This window comes from Pleurodeles waltl, chromosome 9 (genome assembly GCF_031143425.1).
Source record: "Pleurodeles waltl isolate 20211129_DDA chromosome 9, aPleWal1.hap1.20221129, whole genome shotgun sequence".
Classification (NCBI taxonomy): domain Eukaryota; kingdom Metazoa; phylum Chordata; class Amphibia; order Caudata; family Salamandridae; genus Pleurodeles; species Pleurodeles waltl.
Window position 1 is genome coordinate 380,151,192 of NC_090448.1, and position 14,824 is coordinate 380,166,015.

General features: G+C 47.0%; 1 protein-coding gene across 1 annotated transcript in view; it reads right to left on the reverse strand.

Moving 5' to 3' along the window:
* CAPN12 (calpain 12) overlaps window positions 1-13,669 on the reverse strand; it is a 224,692-nt gene extending 211,023 nt beyond the window's left edge. The window contains exon 1 of the mRNA XM_069207523.1: window positions 13,331-13,669. Coding sequence (XP_069063624.1) covers window positions 13,331-13,558 — 228 coding nt within the window. The 5' untranslated portion in view covers window positions 13,559-13,669. The remainder of the gene's footprint in view (window positions 1-13,330) is intronic.
* Between the last annotated feature and the right edge of the window lie 1,155 nt (window positions 13,670-14,824).

The window sequence follows — 14,824 nt, forward strand, 5'->3', positions numbered from 1 at the left end:
GAAGAGCTAACTGAAGATTAGCTGACCCCTTTGGCTTTCTTCGCAGACTTTCAGATATTTTTTGTCGTGGGTCTGGTCTCAGTGGCTGATTGGCCACATACAACCTGCCCCTACTTCAAAGGGTCTGTGTCCGACCCTTGCAGGCAAGCAACAGACAGTAGAAGCATGCCTATGGAGAATCCAATTCAGTGCTTTGATCTGAAACACCATCACATATTGCATTTACCGGAGAAAGTGGTGGTGGTGGGGGGCATCGCCTCTATTCTAATACCCCAGCCGGCGATCTATGACTTTCTCTGACTTACAGTGAAAAGTTTGCTTAGTGAGTTGTTAGTTTGAAGCTTTCAAAAGGTTCAACCAGTAACGCACATAGGATGTACTGGCCTTATTTCGCGAATTTACATTGATTGCTTCCCAGATTATGGCGGACGGGTTACTCCGTCACCGACGTGATGGATATCCCATTGGTCGTATTACGATCCCATTATATCCTATGGGGATCGTAATATGAAGGACGGGATATCCTTCACGTTTGTGATGGAGTATTCCATCTGCCAATTTCTAAATCAGGCCCTAAGTTTTTGATGGTTCATTTGGAGATTGTGTAGCTTGTCCACAGATTCCTCTCTTTTCTCCACTCTGGGCCTCATAGGGAGGTGGCTATAATACCCCTACTGCTTCCCTCCTTAGGACTGCAACCACCTGTGAGGTCAACAAAAGGCAGTCAGGTCTTCTACAATAACCAATATGCCAGCGGGATGACAGCACTCATCCATGAGGGGATAGCCCAGCTGCAGCCAGAGCTAACTGCACTGAGTGCTACAGTCATGCCATGAGCCGCTCCACCATTGTTCCAGGGCCTTGGATCTCTCTATGATCTTGCACCTCACACAGCTCTCCAGTAAGCTGCTTTCCCATCCAGACCTTCTAATACAGGAAAGTTCACACAGGCAAGCAGCTTGCTATCCTACTCCCCTGACCCCATCCTAGCTTCAGCATTTCAGTGCCCATGATTGCCTCATAACCTCCACCACCTTCTCGTTTGCTGCTTCACGTTAGCCTCCAGATGGCGTTGAGAACCAGTAAAACCATGCCATCAGAGGCAGAGATGTGACAGCTGTCTGCAAACGTTAGGAGAAGGAAAAAAAGTTGCAGGAACCAGGGGCTCACTTTTACATAATACAACGCAGAGGACTGTGAAAAATGTTATCAGGCAGACTGCTGTGGTGGCGTTAGAGTCAGACCATTTCTCGCTTCTGCCAGCTTCTCTGCAACTGCACTTTCAAAACAAGCATTGATAAAGACAAAAGGTCTTGCCTATGATACAGCTATTGCCTTTGCCACTATGTTTTAACAATGTTGTACACCAGTTTGGCTGCTGTTCAGCATGGCTAAATGTTAGTGGGGTAAGGGAGGGTGGTGTGGAGAGGATTGTTGTAAAATGAAGTGTTGTGGAAAAGCATAGAGAATCGTGGAGTGACGTAGCGTGGAGTAGGGTAGATTTGAGTGGCATGGAGTAGAGTAGATTGTCATGAAATGGCAGAGAGTGGAGTGGCGTTGGCAGTTGTGAAGTGTCATGGAGGGAGTAGAGTGTTGTAGAGTTGAATGGCATAGAGCAGTGTGTGAGAGTGGAGCAGAGTGAAGTGGCATAGAGGCCCTCATTCTGACCTTGGCGGGCGGCGGAGGCCGCCCGCCAAAATCCCGCCGTCAGATTACCGTTCCGCGGTCGAAAGACCGCGGCGGTAATTCTGACTTTCCCGCTGGGCTGGCGGGCGGTCGCCTTCAGACCGCCCGCCAGCCCAGCGGGAAAGAGGCTTCCACGATGAAGCCGGCTCGGAATCGAGCCGGCGGAGTGGAAGCTGTGCGACGGGTGCAGTTGCACCCGTCGCGTATTTCACTGTCTGCGCAGCAGACAGTGAAATACATGTAGGGGCCCTCTTACGGGGGCCCCTGCAATGCCCATGCCAGTGGCATGGGCACTGCAGGGGCCCCCAGGGGCCCCACGACCCCCCCTACCGCCATCCGGATCCCGGCGGTCCGACCGCCGGGATCTGGATGGCGGTAGGGGGGGTCGGAATCCCCGCGGCGGTGCAGCAAGCTGCGCCGCCGTGGAGGATTCAATGGGGCGGCGGTACACTGGCGGGAGCCCGCCAGTGGTGCCGGTCCGACCGCGGCTTTACCGCCCCGGTCGGAATCCCCATTGGAGCACCGCCGGCCTGTCGGCGGTGCTCCCGCGGTCCTCCGCCCTGGCGGTCAAAGACCGCCAGGGTCAGAATGACCACCAGAGTGTTGTTGAGTGGTGTAGAGCGAGTGGAGTGGCATGGCATAGAGGGTGTTGTATAGAGTGGAGTAGAGTGTTGTACAGTAGAGTGGCATAGAGTGGAGTAGATTGTGCTACAGCGGAGTAGTGTAGTAAAGTGGAGTGGCATAGAGTGGCGCAGAGAGGAGTAGAGCGGCCTAGAGTGCAGTAGTGTAAAGTAGAGTAGATTGTTTCAGAGTAGATTGAAGTGGGGTAGAATGGAGTGGTGCAGCATAGAATGTAGAGGTCTAAAGTAAAGTGGCATAGAGTGCAGTGCTGTAGAGTGTCATTGAGTGCAGTGGTATGGCATGGAGTGCAGTGGTGCAGAGTAGATTAGAGTGGCATATAGTGCAATGGCATAGAGTGCAATATAGTGGCATAGCGTTGAGTGGTGCAGGATAGAATGTAATATATAGAGTGCAGTGGCAAAGAGTGCAGTGGCATGGAGTGCGGTCTTACAGAGTAGAGTATCGTACAGTGCAGTGGTGTTGTGTTCATTGGCATGGAGTGCAGTGGTGTACAGTCGAGTGATGCAGAGTAGGGTGGTGTAGAGAGCAGTGGCATAGAGAACAATGGTGCAGAGTAGAATTGAGTGGCCTAGAGTGCAGTGATGCAGCATGCAGTGGCTTAGAGTGCATTGGCATAGAGTAGAGTGTTGCAGAGTAGAATATAATGGCATAGAGTGCAGTGGTGCAGAGTAGTTGCAGTAGAGTGCATTGGTTTTGAGTAAAGTGGTGTAGAGTGCATTATTATAGAGTGCAGTTGGTTACAGTAGAGTGGTGCAGTGTGCAGTGGCATAGAGTAGAGAGGTGCAGAGCAGAGTGGCGCAGAGTAGTGCAGCATAGATTGTAGTGGCATAGAGTGCAGTGGCATAGAGTGAAGTGGTGAGTAAAGTGGTGTAGAATGCATTTGAATGGAGTGCAGTGATTTAGAGTAGGGCAGCATAGACAGCAGTGGGAAATAGTAGTGGTGCAGAGTAGATTGGTGTAAAGTGGTGCAGCATAGATTGCAGTGGCATAGAGTGCAGTGGCACAGAGTGCAGTAGCGCAGCGTGGATTGTTTCAATGAAGAGTGAAGTGCGATAGAGTAGATTGGTTCAGGGTAGATTGGAGGGGCATATAGTAGTGGTGTAGAGTGGAGTACAGTGGTGTACATTGCAGTGGCATAGGGTGCACTGTTGTAGAGTAGATTGTTTCAGAGTAGTGTGAAGTGGCATAGAGTAGATTGGTACAGGGTTGATTTCAGTGGCATAGAGTGGTGGCATACAGTGCATTGACATGGAGTAGAGTGGAACAGAGTACAGTGTATTGATGTAGAGTGCAGTGGCACAGAGTGCAGTGTTGCAGAGTAGAGTGGCATAGAGTCAAGTGATGTAGAGTGGAGTAGTGTAGAGTATAGTTGAGTAGCCTAGACTGAAGTGTTATAGAGTGCAGTGGTGTATAGTAGAGTAGGACAGAGTGTATTGGCATAGATCTGAGTGGTGGAGAGTAGAGTATAGAGGTGTGGAGTGGATTGACGTACAGTGCAATGACAGAGTGCAGTGCCATAGAATGCAGAGGCATAGAATGTAGTGGCATAAAGTGTAGTGGTGTAGAGTGTTTTGACGTTGAGTGCATTGGCATAGAGTGCATTGTTGTAGACTGCTGTAGAGTAGAGTGGCGGAGCGTGCAGTGTTGCAAAGTAGACTGTCATATAGCACAGTGGTGTAGAGTAGAATGGCATTGAATGCACAGGTGTAGAGGGCAGTGGCATTGAGTGGTGCAGTGTAAAGTGACGTGGAGAGAAGTGTCATACAGTACAGTGGTGCAGAGTATAATAAAGTGGCATAGAGTGCAATAGTACAGATTTGAGTGGTATACAGTAGAGTGTTGCAGAGTAGAGTATAGTGGTGTGCAGTGTAGTGGTGCAGAGCAGATTGGCATAGAGTGCAGTGGCAGAGAGTGTACTGGTTTGAGTAAAGTGGTGTACAGTGCATTGGCATAGAGCACAGTGGAAGAGAGAGCAGTGTTGCGGACATAGACTGGAATGTTGCAGAGTAGAGTGGAATGGTGCAGAGAATAGTGGAGTGGTGCTGGGCAGAGTGGAGTGGTGTAAGGTGGAGTGATGCAAAATTGAGTGTCATAGATTTCACTGCTGTACGGTCATGCAGAGTAGAGTGGTGCAGATTAGAAGGCAATGACATTGAGTGCAGTGGCATAGAGAAAAGTGGCATAGAGTTCAGTGGCAGAGAGAGTCGTTTTGCAGAATAGATTGTTGTAGAGTGCAGTGGAGAATGGTAGAGTGGCGTAGAGTGTTTTGACATAGGGCACTGTGGCGTAGAGTAAAATGAAAGAGAGCAGTGGTGCAGAGTACAGTGCAGTGGTGCAGAGTGCTGCTGTGTAGGTTGTGGTGGCATAGAATGTTGCAGAGTAGAGTATAGTTGCATAGTGGGCAGTGGTGAGGATCAGTTTGGTGTAAAGTGCAGTGCTGTAGAGTGCAGTGGTGCAGAGTAGATAAGAGAGGCTTTGATTGGATTTGTGTGAAGTGAGTTGGCATAGAGTGGAGTGATGCAAGTAGATTGGCATAGAGTTTAGTGGAGTAGAGTGGCATAGAGTAGAGTGGGCAGAGTGAAGTGGAGCTGAGTGCAGTGGCATAGAGCATATTGTTTCAGAGTATAGTGAAAAGGCATAGAGTGAAGTGGTGCATGGTAGATTAGAGTGGTGTACAGTGCATTGGCATAAAATGCAGAGGCACAGAGTGTAGTATTGCAGAGTAGAGTGTCATTGAGTGCAGTGGCGTACAGTGCAGGGGCTTAGAGTATAGTGGTTCAGAGTGCAGTGATGCAGGGTAGATTAGAGTGGCGTAGAGTGCTTTGGCATAGAGTGTAGTGGCATAGACTGTAGTGCTGCAGAGTAGCGTGTCATAGAGTGCAGTGGTGTAGAGTTGAGTTGTGCAGAGTACAGTGGAGTGAAGTAAAGTGCATTGACATAGAGTAGAGTGGTGCAGAGTACAGTAGAGGGGCGTAGAGTGAAGTGGCATAGAATAGTGTGGTGCAGAAAAGAGTGCAGTGATGCAGTGTAGGGTGGTGCTGAGTAAAGTGCAGTAGTGTGGAGTGATGCAGAGTAGAGTGGGTGGGGTAAAGTGGAGTGTGCAAGGTGTCATAGTGCACTGCCGTTACAGGCAAAACATCTTCACTTGAAATTACATTTGCATAGCTATACAGTTTTACTGATAAAAGTATGCAGCGCAAAATGATAATGTGTGGAAATTGTGTCACCTAGTGTATTGATGTGTTTTGCTCATATTAAAATATATGTTTTCACCACACTTCTTAATTACTAAAAACTGTGCTTCATTTGTGCTTTGCTAATTCTGATATATTCTTAAATATTTGCACAGTTCATTAACAGGCATTTAAATGCTGTTGTGTGCTAGAAAAAAATATTACATTTCACAGCCTACCTGCAGCACACCCAGAGTAGCCAGCATAATTGTCACGTGAATCCTCTCACTGTGAAGTCATAGAAAGACACTATGCTACCTCTGAAAACAGAGCCTGATATTTGACCTCTGTCTTTGAAGGCACAGCAAATGTGACAAGATAAGAACAATATTTAAAGGCCTGTTTGCAGAAAATTAGCACTTGGAAGAATACAGTAAATAAGGTTAGAGCCACGTGGACAAACTCAACCTAGACGGCCTAAAACAAATAAAGCCAGCAAATAGAAAGCAAGAAAATGTGAGTTACAACCACAATGGTCAGCAATGGGTGGAATGCATTCCCAGAAAAGCTTTCCAAATGCCCTCAAGATGCCCTCAAGATGTTAGCAAACCAGACAGCGTAGCTGTCTGGTAGGCTTCGACCTAAAAATAGTGCAGCTACAATGCAAATGTTACTAAATCAGCCCCACAGCGAGGGCAAGACTAGGAACCAAAAGCAGCGATGGAAATATGTTAATACTATCTCTGATCCTTTCCTCGTTGCTCTCCCATCTCTCTCTTCTCTCTTTCTCTTGAAGCCCGCCTATGTCTGGTGGAATTACGTGGGTCAGCTGTAGAAAGTGACATGAGCTCCATCAGTCTCCCTCTGCTCCAAAAGCTAGCCTTCAAAGACACCAGCTCATCAGTGAAATGCCCAGGGGAAAAAAGAGCAGTCCGGGCTTGCATATAGTGTACACTTTAATGTCAATTTGACAATGTTTGGTCTGGCTACACCAGAGCTCATATCACCAACACCAAAAGCATATGTAAAGTGAGACTTTGGGTTAGCTCCTTCAATGATTGGTACTTTCGAATAGCCACCTTAAGTAATTGCGTGAAAGAAGTAGCATTCCTATTTTGGAGCAGATAAGAAGAGTATTTCAGTCTCACTATTAGGTATTTGCTACTTGGTGTTTTAATACATCTGCCTATGCAGGGTCATCCGTTTCAGTGCATTCGCTGTGAAGTGACGTGCTGATGCTTTCCGATGGTAGCTCATTTGTGCTCCTACAGTGATTCCACACTCATACTGATAATGCACCAAGGGGGATTTTTGATCTAAATGTGATAGAACAATACTGCTTTCTTTGCAACAAAGGTGATTTTGCACCCAAACGTAAAGTACCTCAATGTACTGTTAACCAAGTACACCCAGTCATTACTTCCTGCTGGGTGTGGTCTGCTATGCCAGCTGCTGCCTCCAGTGGGTAATCCATAGATTTGCATGAGAGTGAGTCACTGGGCCATCTACCTGTTTTCATCAATATAAACTGCTTCACAATTCAAGCATACTTTTGTAGGAGGGAACAAAGAGCGGGAGGACATCTGATACAGGTTGGCACTTACATAACCAGGCCTCACTGTCCTTGAAAAAATAGGGAAATATTTTCTCCATAGGGCCTTCCAGAGGTCATATAACACATAGGGCCTCATTATGACCCTGGCGGTAGAGAACCGCCAGGGCCAACGGGGGCGGGAGCACAGCCGACAGGCCGGCGGTGCTCCCTTGGGCATTCTGACCGCGGCGCTTTGGCCGCGGTCAGAAAGGGAAAACCGGCGGTCTCCCGCCGGTTTTCCACTGCCCCTAAGAATCCTCCAAGGTGGCGCAGCTCCCTGCGCCGCCGAGGGGATTCTGACAATCCTTACCGCCATCCTGTTCCTGGCAGCTCGCCCGCCAGGAACAGGATGGCGGTAAGGATTGTCGTGGGGCCCCTGGGGGCCCCTGCAGTGCCCATGCCAATGGCATGGGCACTGCAGGGGCCCCCGTAAGAGGGCCCGCTAGTATTTCACTGTCTGCGTAGCAGACAGTGAAATACGCGACGGGTGCAGTAGCACCTGTCGCACCTTCCCACTAATCGAGCCGGCATCCTCGTGGGAAGGGAGTTTTTCCCTGGGCTGGCGGGCGGTCTTTTGGAGACCGCCCGCCAGCCCAGGGAAAAACTCATAATACCCTCCGCAGTCTTTTGACCGCGGAGCGGTATTATGGAGGGCTGAATTCTGGCGGGCGGCCTCCGCCCCCCGCCAGAATCAGAATGAGGGCCATAGTGCCCCACTTTGTGCAACCATGGGGCCCTGTGGTATTACAGAAAAGGCCACAGACGCTTGTTCAGCCCCTTCTGTAATACTGATAGAACTAGCACACATTTAGCACCAGAACTATTGTTGGAGGGCGTTGCCTCATTTGTATGGGGACATGGCCCGCCCATGCTCCTACGGACCTGACTGCCTCTGTGCCAGCACCGAATTAAAGATGTGGGTGCAGAGGCAATCAGGCCCTTAGGAGGCAGACTTAAAGTGTACCACAAACATATTCCTGGGTCTTAGTGAGCCCCCTGATGGCAGTCCTGTGGGGCGGGGTGAAGGGAGACACGTGGACCCACCAGACATCCTGCAGGCAGCTTGTAAGAAGCTGCTCTGTATTTCAGGGAATGTGCTGCACTGAGGGCAGGCGCAAGTTCACGACTGCCTTGGGGCAGGTGCATTCATCATAAAGGAACACACTATTCCACTTTGCACCAGGCACACCTTTTGAAAGTTGCACCATGGCGCAAACAGGGACAGTACGCCCATATGTAAAATGTGCCGAGTTCAGCACTGCAAGGCAGAGTGTAAAGGCAGGAAGTGTTATGACATCAGAGCAAGCCTGAGATTTTTAAAGTGAAACACTGTGCCGGTCTACCATAGCTGGATATATTGCCAGCAGTTCGTGTTGTCTGGTGTGTGACCATTAAACACGCAAACAGATTTTGTCTGGTGCACAATGACTTTTTGGGGGATAACATAGCTTTGCCTCTTACTGGCAAAATCCACCAACATCAGCATGTCCCATCAAATACTCGGCCTTTTCTCCTTCTGGCATGTTTGACCTGCCGAAATGTAATGAGGTTAGTGCATCTGGTTAATTACCATCTGAAATAAACCAAGGACCTCTTGTAATTGTAATCGCACTGCAGATGTTATGGGCCAGTTGTAATCAGCCCTTAGGACCCAGTTTATATTTTGGCGGCCGAACCATTTTCCGCCAGGCTGTTGGAGTGACAGCAGTTCATGCCAATGCATTGTAAGTTTGACGGAAGGCACCGCCAACACGATGGAGCCTCACGGCAAACTTACAATGTTTTTTTTTATTTTCAAAATGAAAATCCCAAAGCAGGATTTTTTAAACAGAAAAAAACAATGATCTACTCATCAATGGAAATTCTTCCATGGCAAGGGTAAAATTAAGTAATTTTTAGTGCCCCTTGCTTTCCGATTTTTCATGGTATGAGGGCACTGAAAATTGGTAGTTGTCCATCCATCTAAATTAGGTGGGTGGAGATACAGCCAAAACTCAGACGGCCTTACTCCGTCAGGCTGTTGGAGGTGTTTGACCACGGTAGAGACAGAGTAATCTCTGCTGTTGTTAAACTGATGGTACGCCCCATTTTAAATCGGCCTAGTGGACCACAATGGTACCAGGGAGGGAACTCCATCACTGTTCCCTCTCCACCAACATTTAAATCAGGCCCTAAGTGTACAAATGCACTACTTCCTAACAAAGCTAAATACATACTTGGAAAACTCAGATCAAAATAAAATAAGTTTTCTCTGTTTTCTTTTACACATCCTTGGTGTGTCAATTTGCATCAACATTGTCATAGATTTGTTACACTCTTTTCTGCTGACACTACAATGCTAGAGAATGCAATACAAATATTCATGTGCAGCTTGCGAAAATCAGAAAGGCTGACTTATAATTGAAAATTACATTTTAGCATTGCTGCTTATTTATTATTATATTTTTTTAAGGCCACATAGCTGCTAAGTTCTACTGAGTTGCTCACTTTCTATTTGCGCTGCTGTGCACTTTCTTATGGTATTTTTATTCAAGCATTATAAAATGTTGCCCGTCTGCCATGTCTGAACAGTAAAGGAAAAAAAGCCAACAAAATGGCTGCTGGCACATTAAGACGCATACAAATATATGATGACCATCTTGAAATTAACCATTCCAAAATGGACCCTCTGTGCTCATATGAACGTGCACGTTTTGACACACTGGCTAACTTTTTTTTATCTTATCCTTACAACATGGTGCACAGCCAATACATCAGTATTTGCCTGTTAGAGGGAAAACCCACTGGCTTTGCCAATGCTTGTTGAATCATGCATTAACTTTCCGGTATGTTTCTCAAAATTGCAAACGTTTCATTATATATCGGAATATACTTAATTACTTTAAATTGACAAATGTTCTTTCCACATAGACATGCACATAGATACTTTAATACAATTAATTTACTAACACGTTTTAATGTATACCACAACAATATTGACTTGTTTTAACTACATTTATGTTGACTTTTTCCTAAATTGTATGTATATAGGCTATCAGTGGAGGCTGGTAGTTTGGGCAGTCTTCACACACCATACACATACATACTCACACTCACCCATCTACATTCACACTCACTCACAGCCATCCATTCACAAGCGCACATACATAGACCCACCATTCACAAGCACATACAGATGAGACACCCATCCACAGCGTGCATGCACTAATACATATACATTCAAACATACACACACACGTGAACACTTCAAACTTTACAAAAAGAGAAAACTTACTTGGCCACAGCGGTAATCTTGGATGGCGGGAGGGAAGCCTCTGTGGTTCCTGGAGAATTGGTACTGCCATCTCCTCTCAATGGCTGACCGTTTTATGGGTTAGCCAATGAGAAGAGGTGACAGTCCTTTAACTGTCAAAGAGTGTGATGAGATCAATGAGACTGTTGACCCCACTCTGTGTGAAGCATCACTAATGGACACTCAACTCCGGCACTCCAGGACTTTAAGCTGAAGCCCCCAGGTCTGAGTCTACCAGGGACACACCTCCTCGTGACAGGGAGGACCTCCAAGCAATTTGCTAGGCTGCGGAGTTCACACCCACTGGGTTGTGAAATCTTCAGCCCAGTAAAGTTCAGCTCTGGCAGCCAGACATTAGCGCATTTAGCACATTTACAGAGCTTGGTTGCCTAACCTGAACATGAAGAGTGTCTGGCCGGCTGACCTTTGCTCAGACATACTTTATGTTTACAGAAATGGGTGGGGACTCCACCCTTAAGGACGGGCCGCGCCTGTCTATGTTTCCCATCTGTTATATTAGGGATAGCAAAGGTTGTGTCAACAAACATCAACAAGCATCAGTTCATATAAAGTTCATCCATCTCAGCGAATGCCTTTATATGCAATTCTCCATGTATAAATTAAAATCCAGGCCTACTGGATTTGTCAATGCTGCTGGTAGTCTGGTGGGGGTAGGCTAGTTATTGGCACTATGGCTGTGTTTGCCATGCTTACCTGTACTAGTCTTTTTAGGTGAGGGAGACGGTCGAGTGTGCCCCAGTAACATGCATGGCTCAGGCATCCCACTTTGTGAACACTGTTAACCAAGGCACCGGTGCATCCACATATCAGAAGCCTTCAGTAGACTTGCTGCTGCTGCACATGAGGCACATCTGTAAAAGCAGCACAAAAGCATCCTGCGTATTTCAAATAAAAGAACAAGGGCTTACCCTAAAATTAAAAATCTTCTTTCAGTACATGAGGATCAAAAGGTGAAGGCTGGATAATTGCCTCAAGATGAAGCCAACAAAATCTGAGGTTTTTGTAACACCAGCAGGCATGCCATAGTGCTAGGCTGCGTTTGCCCATCTTTCATGTGCCAATACTCTCTTTCCACGAGCTCAGGGCCGCTGAAATTATACAGCAAAGGTGAATCAAAATATGCTGCGGCACAGATTATATTATGCGGCAAGAAAAAATAAATTATGCTGCATACAGCAGCACACTCTGAGGTAATATTAATTTGCTATGTTATCATTTTAACGTACGTAGTAACGCCTGGGTGAAGGTTTCACACAATAAAGCAATCGGTACCTGAAATGTGACCCGTTAGTCTTCACAAACGGCCTACCACTGTGCAGAACCATATTTCACTTTTATTAGTAACTTTTCATCCGTTTAAACTAGAGCCATGTTTTTGTTTAAATCTGTAAATTATGTAGCCGATGGTGGTTTATGTGACAAGTGGGGTAAATACATAATCAAGCACAGCTGTAAAATTGCAAAATTCCAGTGGCCGTGCCAAAACTGTACTTAAATAAATCACCCCTTTTTTTCGGTGCCGTATATCCTCAGCAAAAACCTGCATCCCTAACCAAGTAGGTTTCCAATAAGAACCTTCTACTTTGAAAACATATGTCAGCATACAATGATATCATTTATTGCAAAATATGCAATATATGCCATACAGAAAACTGTTGAATAACTTTGGAAAAGAAAAATATGCAGATGTGCATTGGGGAGACAGCAGCAGTGACATAGCCCTTGTGAGTAAATGCTTCTCTTTAAATTGCAGCTCTAAGAAGCAGTGGACATTATCTTAACAGTGTGCAAAAGAGAAATTATGTTATTAAAGCATTGTAAAATTTGTGTATTAAGGCTCAGATATATGAGGATGTGGAGCAGGGCAGCGCAGCAAGTCACCTTGCTTCGCTGTCCTCCATCAATGCGAAAGGGCAGGAATGCGCCATCTCTATGGCAAATTGCGCATTCCTGTCCTTTTCCCCAGCACTGGTGCCATTTCAGCAGCCTACAGCCAGCACAGGCACCTTTGCACCACCATGGTGCAGGGGCTCCTGCGTTGCATGCAGCATTGTTTTTGTGTAGGAAGGGTCACCTTCCTGCACAAAAACAATCTTGAAGGCTTTTTCCCATATATGTGCTGCAAAAAGGAAACAATTAGGAGAAATAAAGATATTTCTTCTTGTCGCGCTTCTCCTGGGAAGGTGAAAGGTTTTGACACATCCCCAGGTGTCAAAATCCATGAGTGTTGCGTGGGAACACCCACACAATGCCCACGGAACACCTCCCCAACGCAGAGTAAGACAAGGCAGCAATTTGCTTTGAGTTGCCTTACTGCTTAAGCCCTTCAATCCATGCGAAGTAGCTTTGCGTGACCTCATCAGTGGCGTAAGGAAACTTGAGGGGGCTCCCCTGCAAACTACCTGGAGAGGGCCCACCTCCCCCTAGACCCAGGCATGGGCCTGCCACCCCTGCACAGTGTACTGTGCTGAGGGGCTCCCCCAGGAGTTCAGGGGCTGTTGGGGCCTTTGTTACGTCACCTAGCCTCATAGATACAGTTGAAAGGTTTGCGCCGTTGTTGCGTTACAAGCCTCTCATAAATATGCCCTTAAGTCTTAGCAAGACTCTTGTTCCAGTCGGAATGTCTTCAATGCCACAAATATTAGAGCCAGGTCCCTGTTTCTTAGGTCTGGTAAAGATGAGCCTTGCCTGCTATTAAATCTCCATTGAGCTAAACCTTCAAAGCACTCGTACGTGTTTCCTTGAAATTCGTCAAATCTAATTCCAAACGAGAATTAAGGTGACGGCTTCAAGCGGACATGTTTATTAAACTCTAAAGAACGAAATCCACATATTTCTACCTCAATCTCCCCAATATCCGCGAGTTGCTAAATCTTGACATGAACCCTCTAGGCTTCCCTAACGGTGATCATTTTCTCATACCTGAGGTCTCTTCCATGCCACCCCTTGGGTCATTTCCGATCTGGGTCCCAGTTTGGAGTAGCCCAAAGATGGCGGGCTGGCCGGGAAGTAGGGGTCTTCGAAGAGCTGTCCCTTCTGTAAGCATTGTTGCTTCAGGTCCTGGTACTTCTGCCCCCGGTAGGGGATAATAGTGTAATCTGGGGTAGACGGCGCAGACTTCTTCACGAGGTGCACGGTGATAGGGGCCATGGCGTCCCTTGCACTGTGACAGGTGTACGCTCCTGCAGGCAGGTGAGGGTGTGGCGCGGCTACTGGTGCCTTGTGAGCAGGGATCTCGTCACAGAGAAACTGGAGCCGTCCCTTTTATCATTCCTTGTGGCTTCGAGTGTCAGCCTGGGGGTGAAGTCATTGTTTACTATCATTTTCCGCCCACCTGCAGATCAGGTGTGGCATTGATTGCGTTTTCTTCTGCTGCCTCGGCTACAATATCTAACCTGTGCTGTCTGCCTGCCTCTGGAGATATAATTAGCCACGTAGGTGTAGTTTACATTGCCACAGCACAAACAATTAACATATCTCATGCGTTAATTTCAAGTAGTCATCAGCACATTGATCCTCCCGACTGTCACCCTTCATAATACATCTAAACCACAGTGGGGCCACAAGAACCAGGCATCCAAAGTTTTCTGATAATTGCGGGCAACCACGTGCATTATATACAGTTTGTTTTTGGCTGCAACACAGATGTCCATGCCACAGGCCCTTTCATCAAATGTAGTGGGGAGGGGGGGGGGGGGGGCAGCCATCCGATGCCTAATGATGTCACACTTTACCACAAGCAGGCCTAGTACTACCCTTCAATGCCCAGTATGGCCTGCCTGGGGTCAGGGGTTATGGTGTAGCTAATAACATCCCTCAATGTTTTATGTATCTTGAACCAATATCAGGTTACCCCAGGGAGGGCCCATACCACATGAAAAGATTCAGCCCATTCCACATGACAGCGTGGACAGCAGTGACCCTTTTGTTCTTCCCATGTGACAGAGCCTGGTTGGATCATAACAGGTTCTGTGGAAGTACTTAAATTGTACCAACTTTAATTTAGCTGAGATTGCCAGGCATCTTGGTCTCCAGCCATTCGACATCACCAAGGGAATCTATATGGGCCTGCCATTTGGTTTTCAATTGCATGAGAGGGTCGGAAGAATTTACCAACTGGAATTTGTATGGATAGGAGATGCCCCCCTTGACAAGTTCCTCCATTACTAGTTTGAGTTCCAACGGCTTAGATTCAGTGACAGACTGCAGAAGGGAGTTATGATAGAGGGATGTATGGCAAAGCTATAGATAGCGAAAGAATTGGTACTGGTGAGGAGTGTAGTATTCAGATCACTGAGCAATCGTTTAAATATACCTATCCACCCACACATCTCCCACTTTCGAGATGCCAATCATATCCAGAGTCCCAAAGCCCGTCAAGCCTGATACAAGAGGCAGCCAGGTGCTTTACAATGA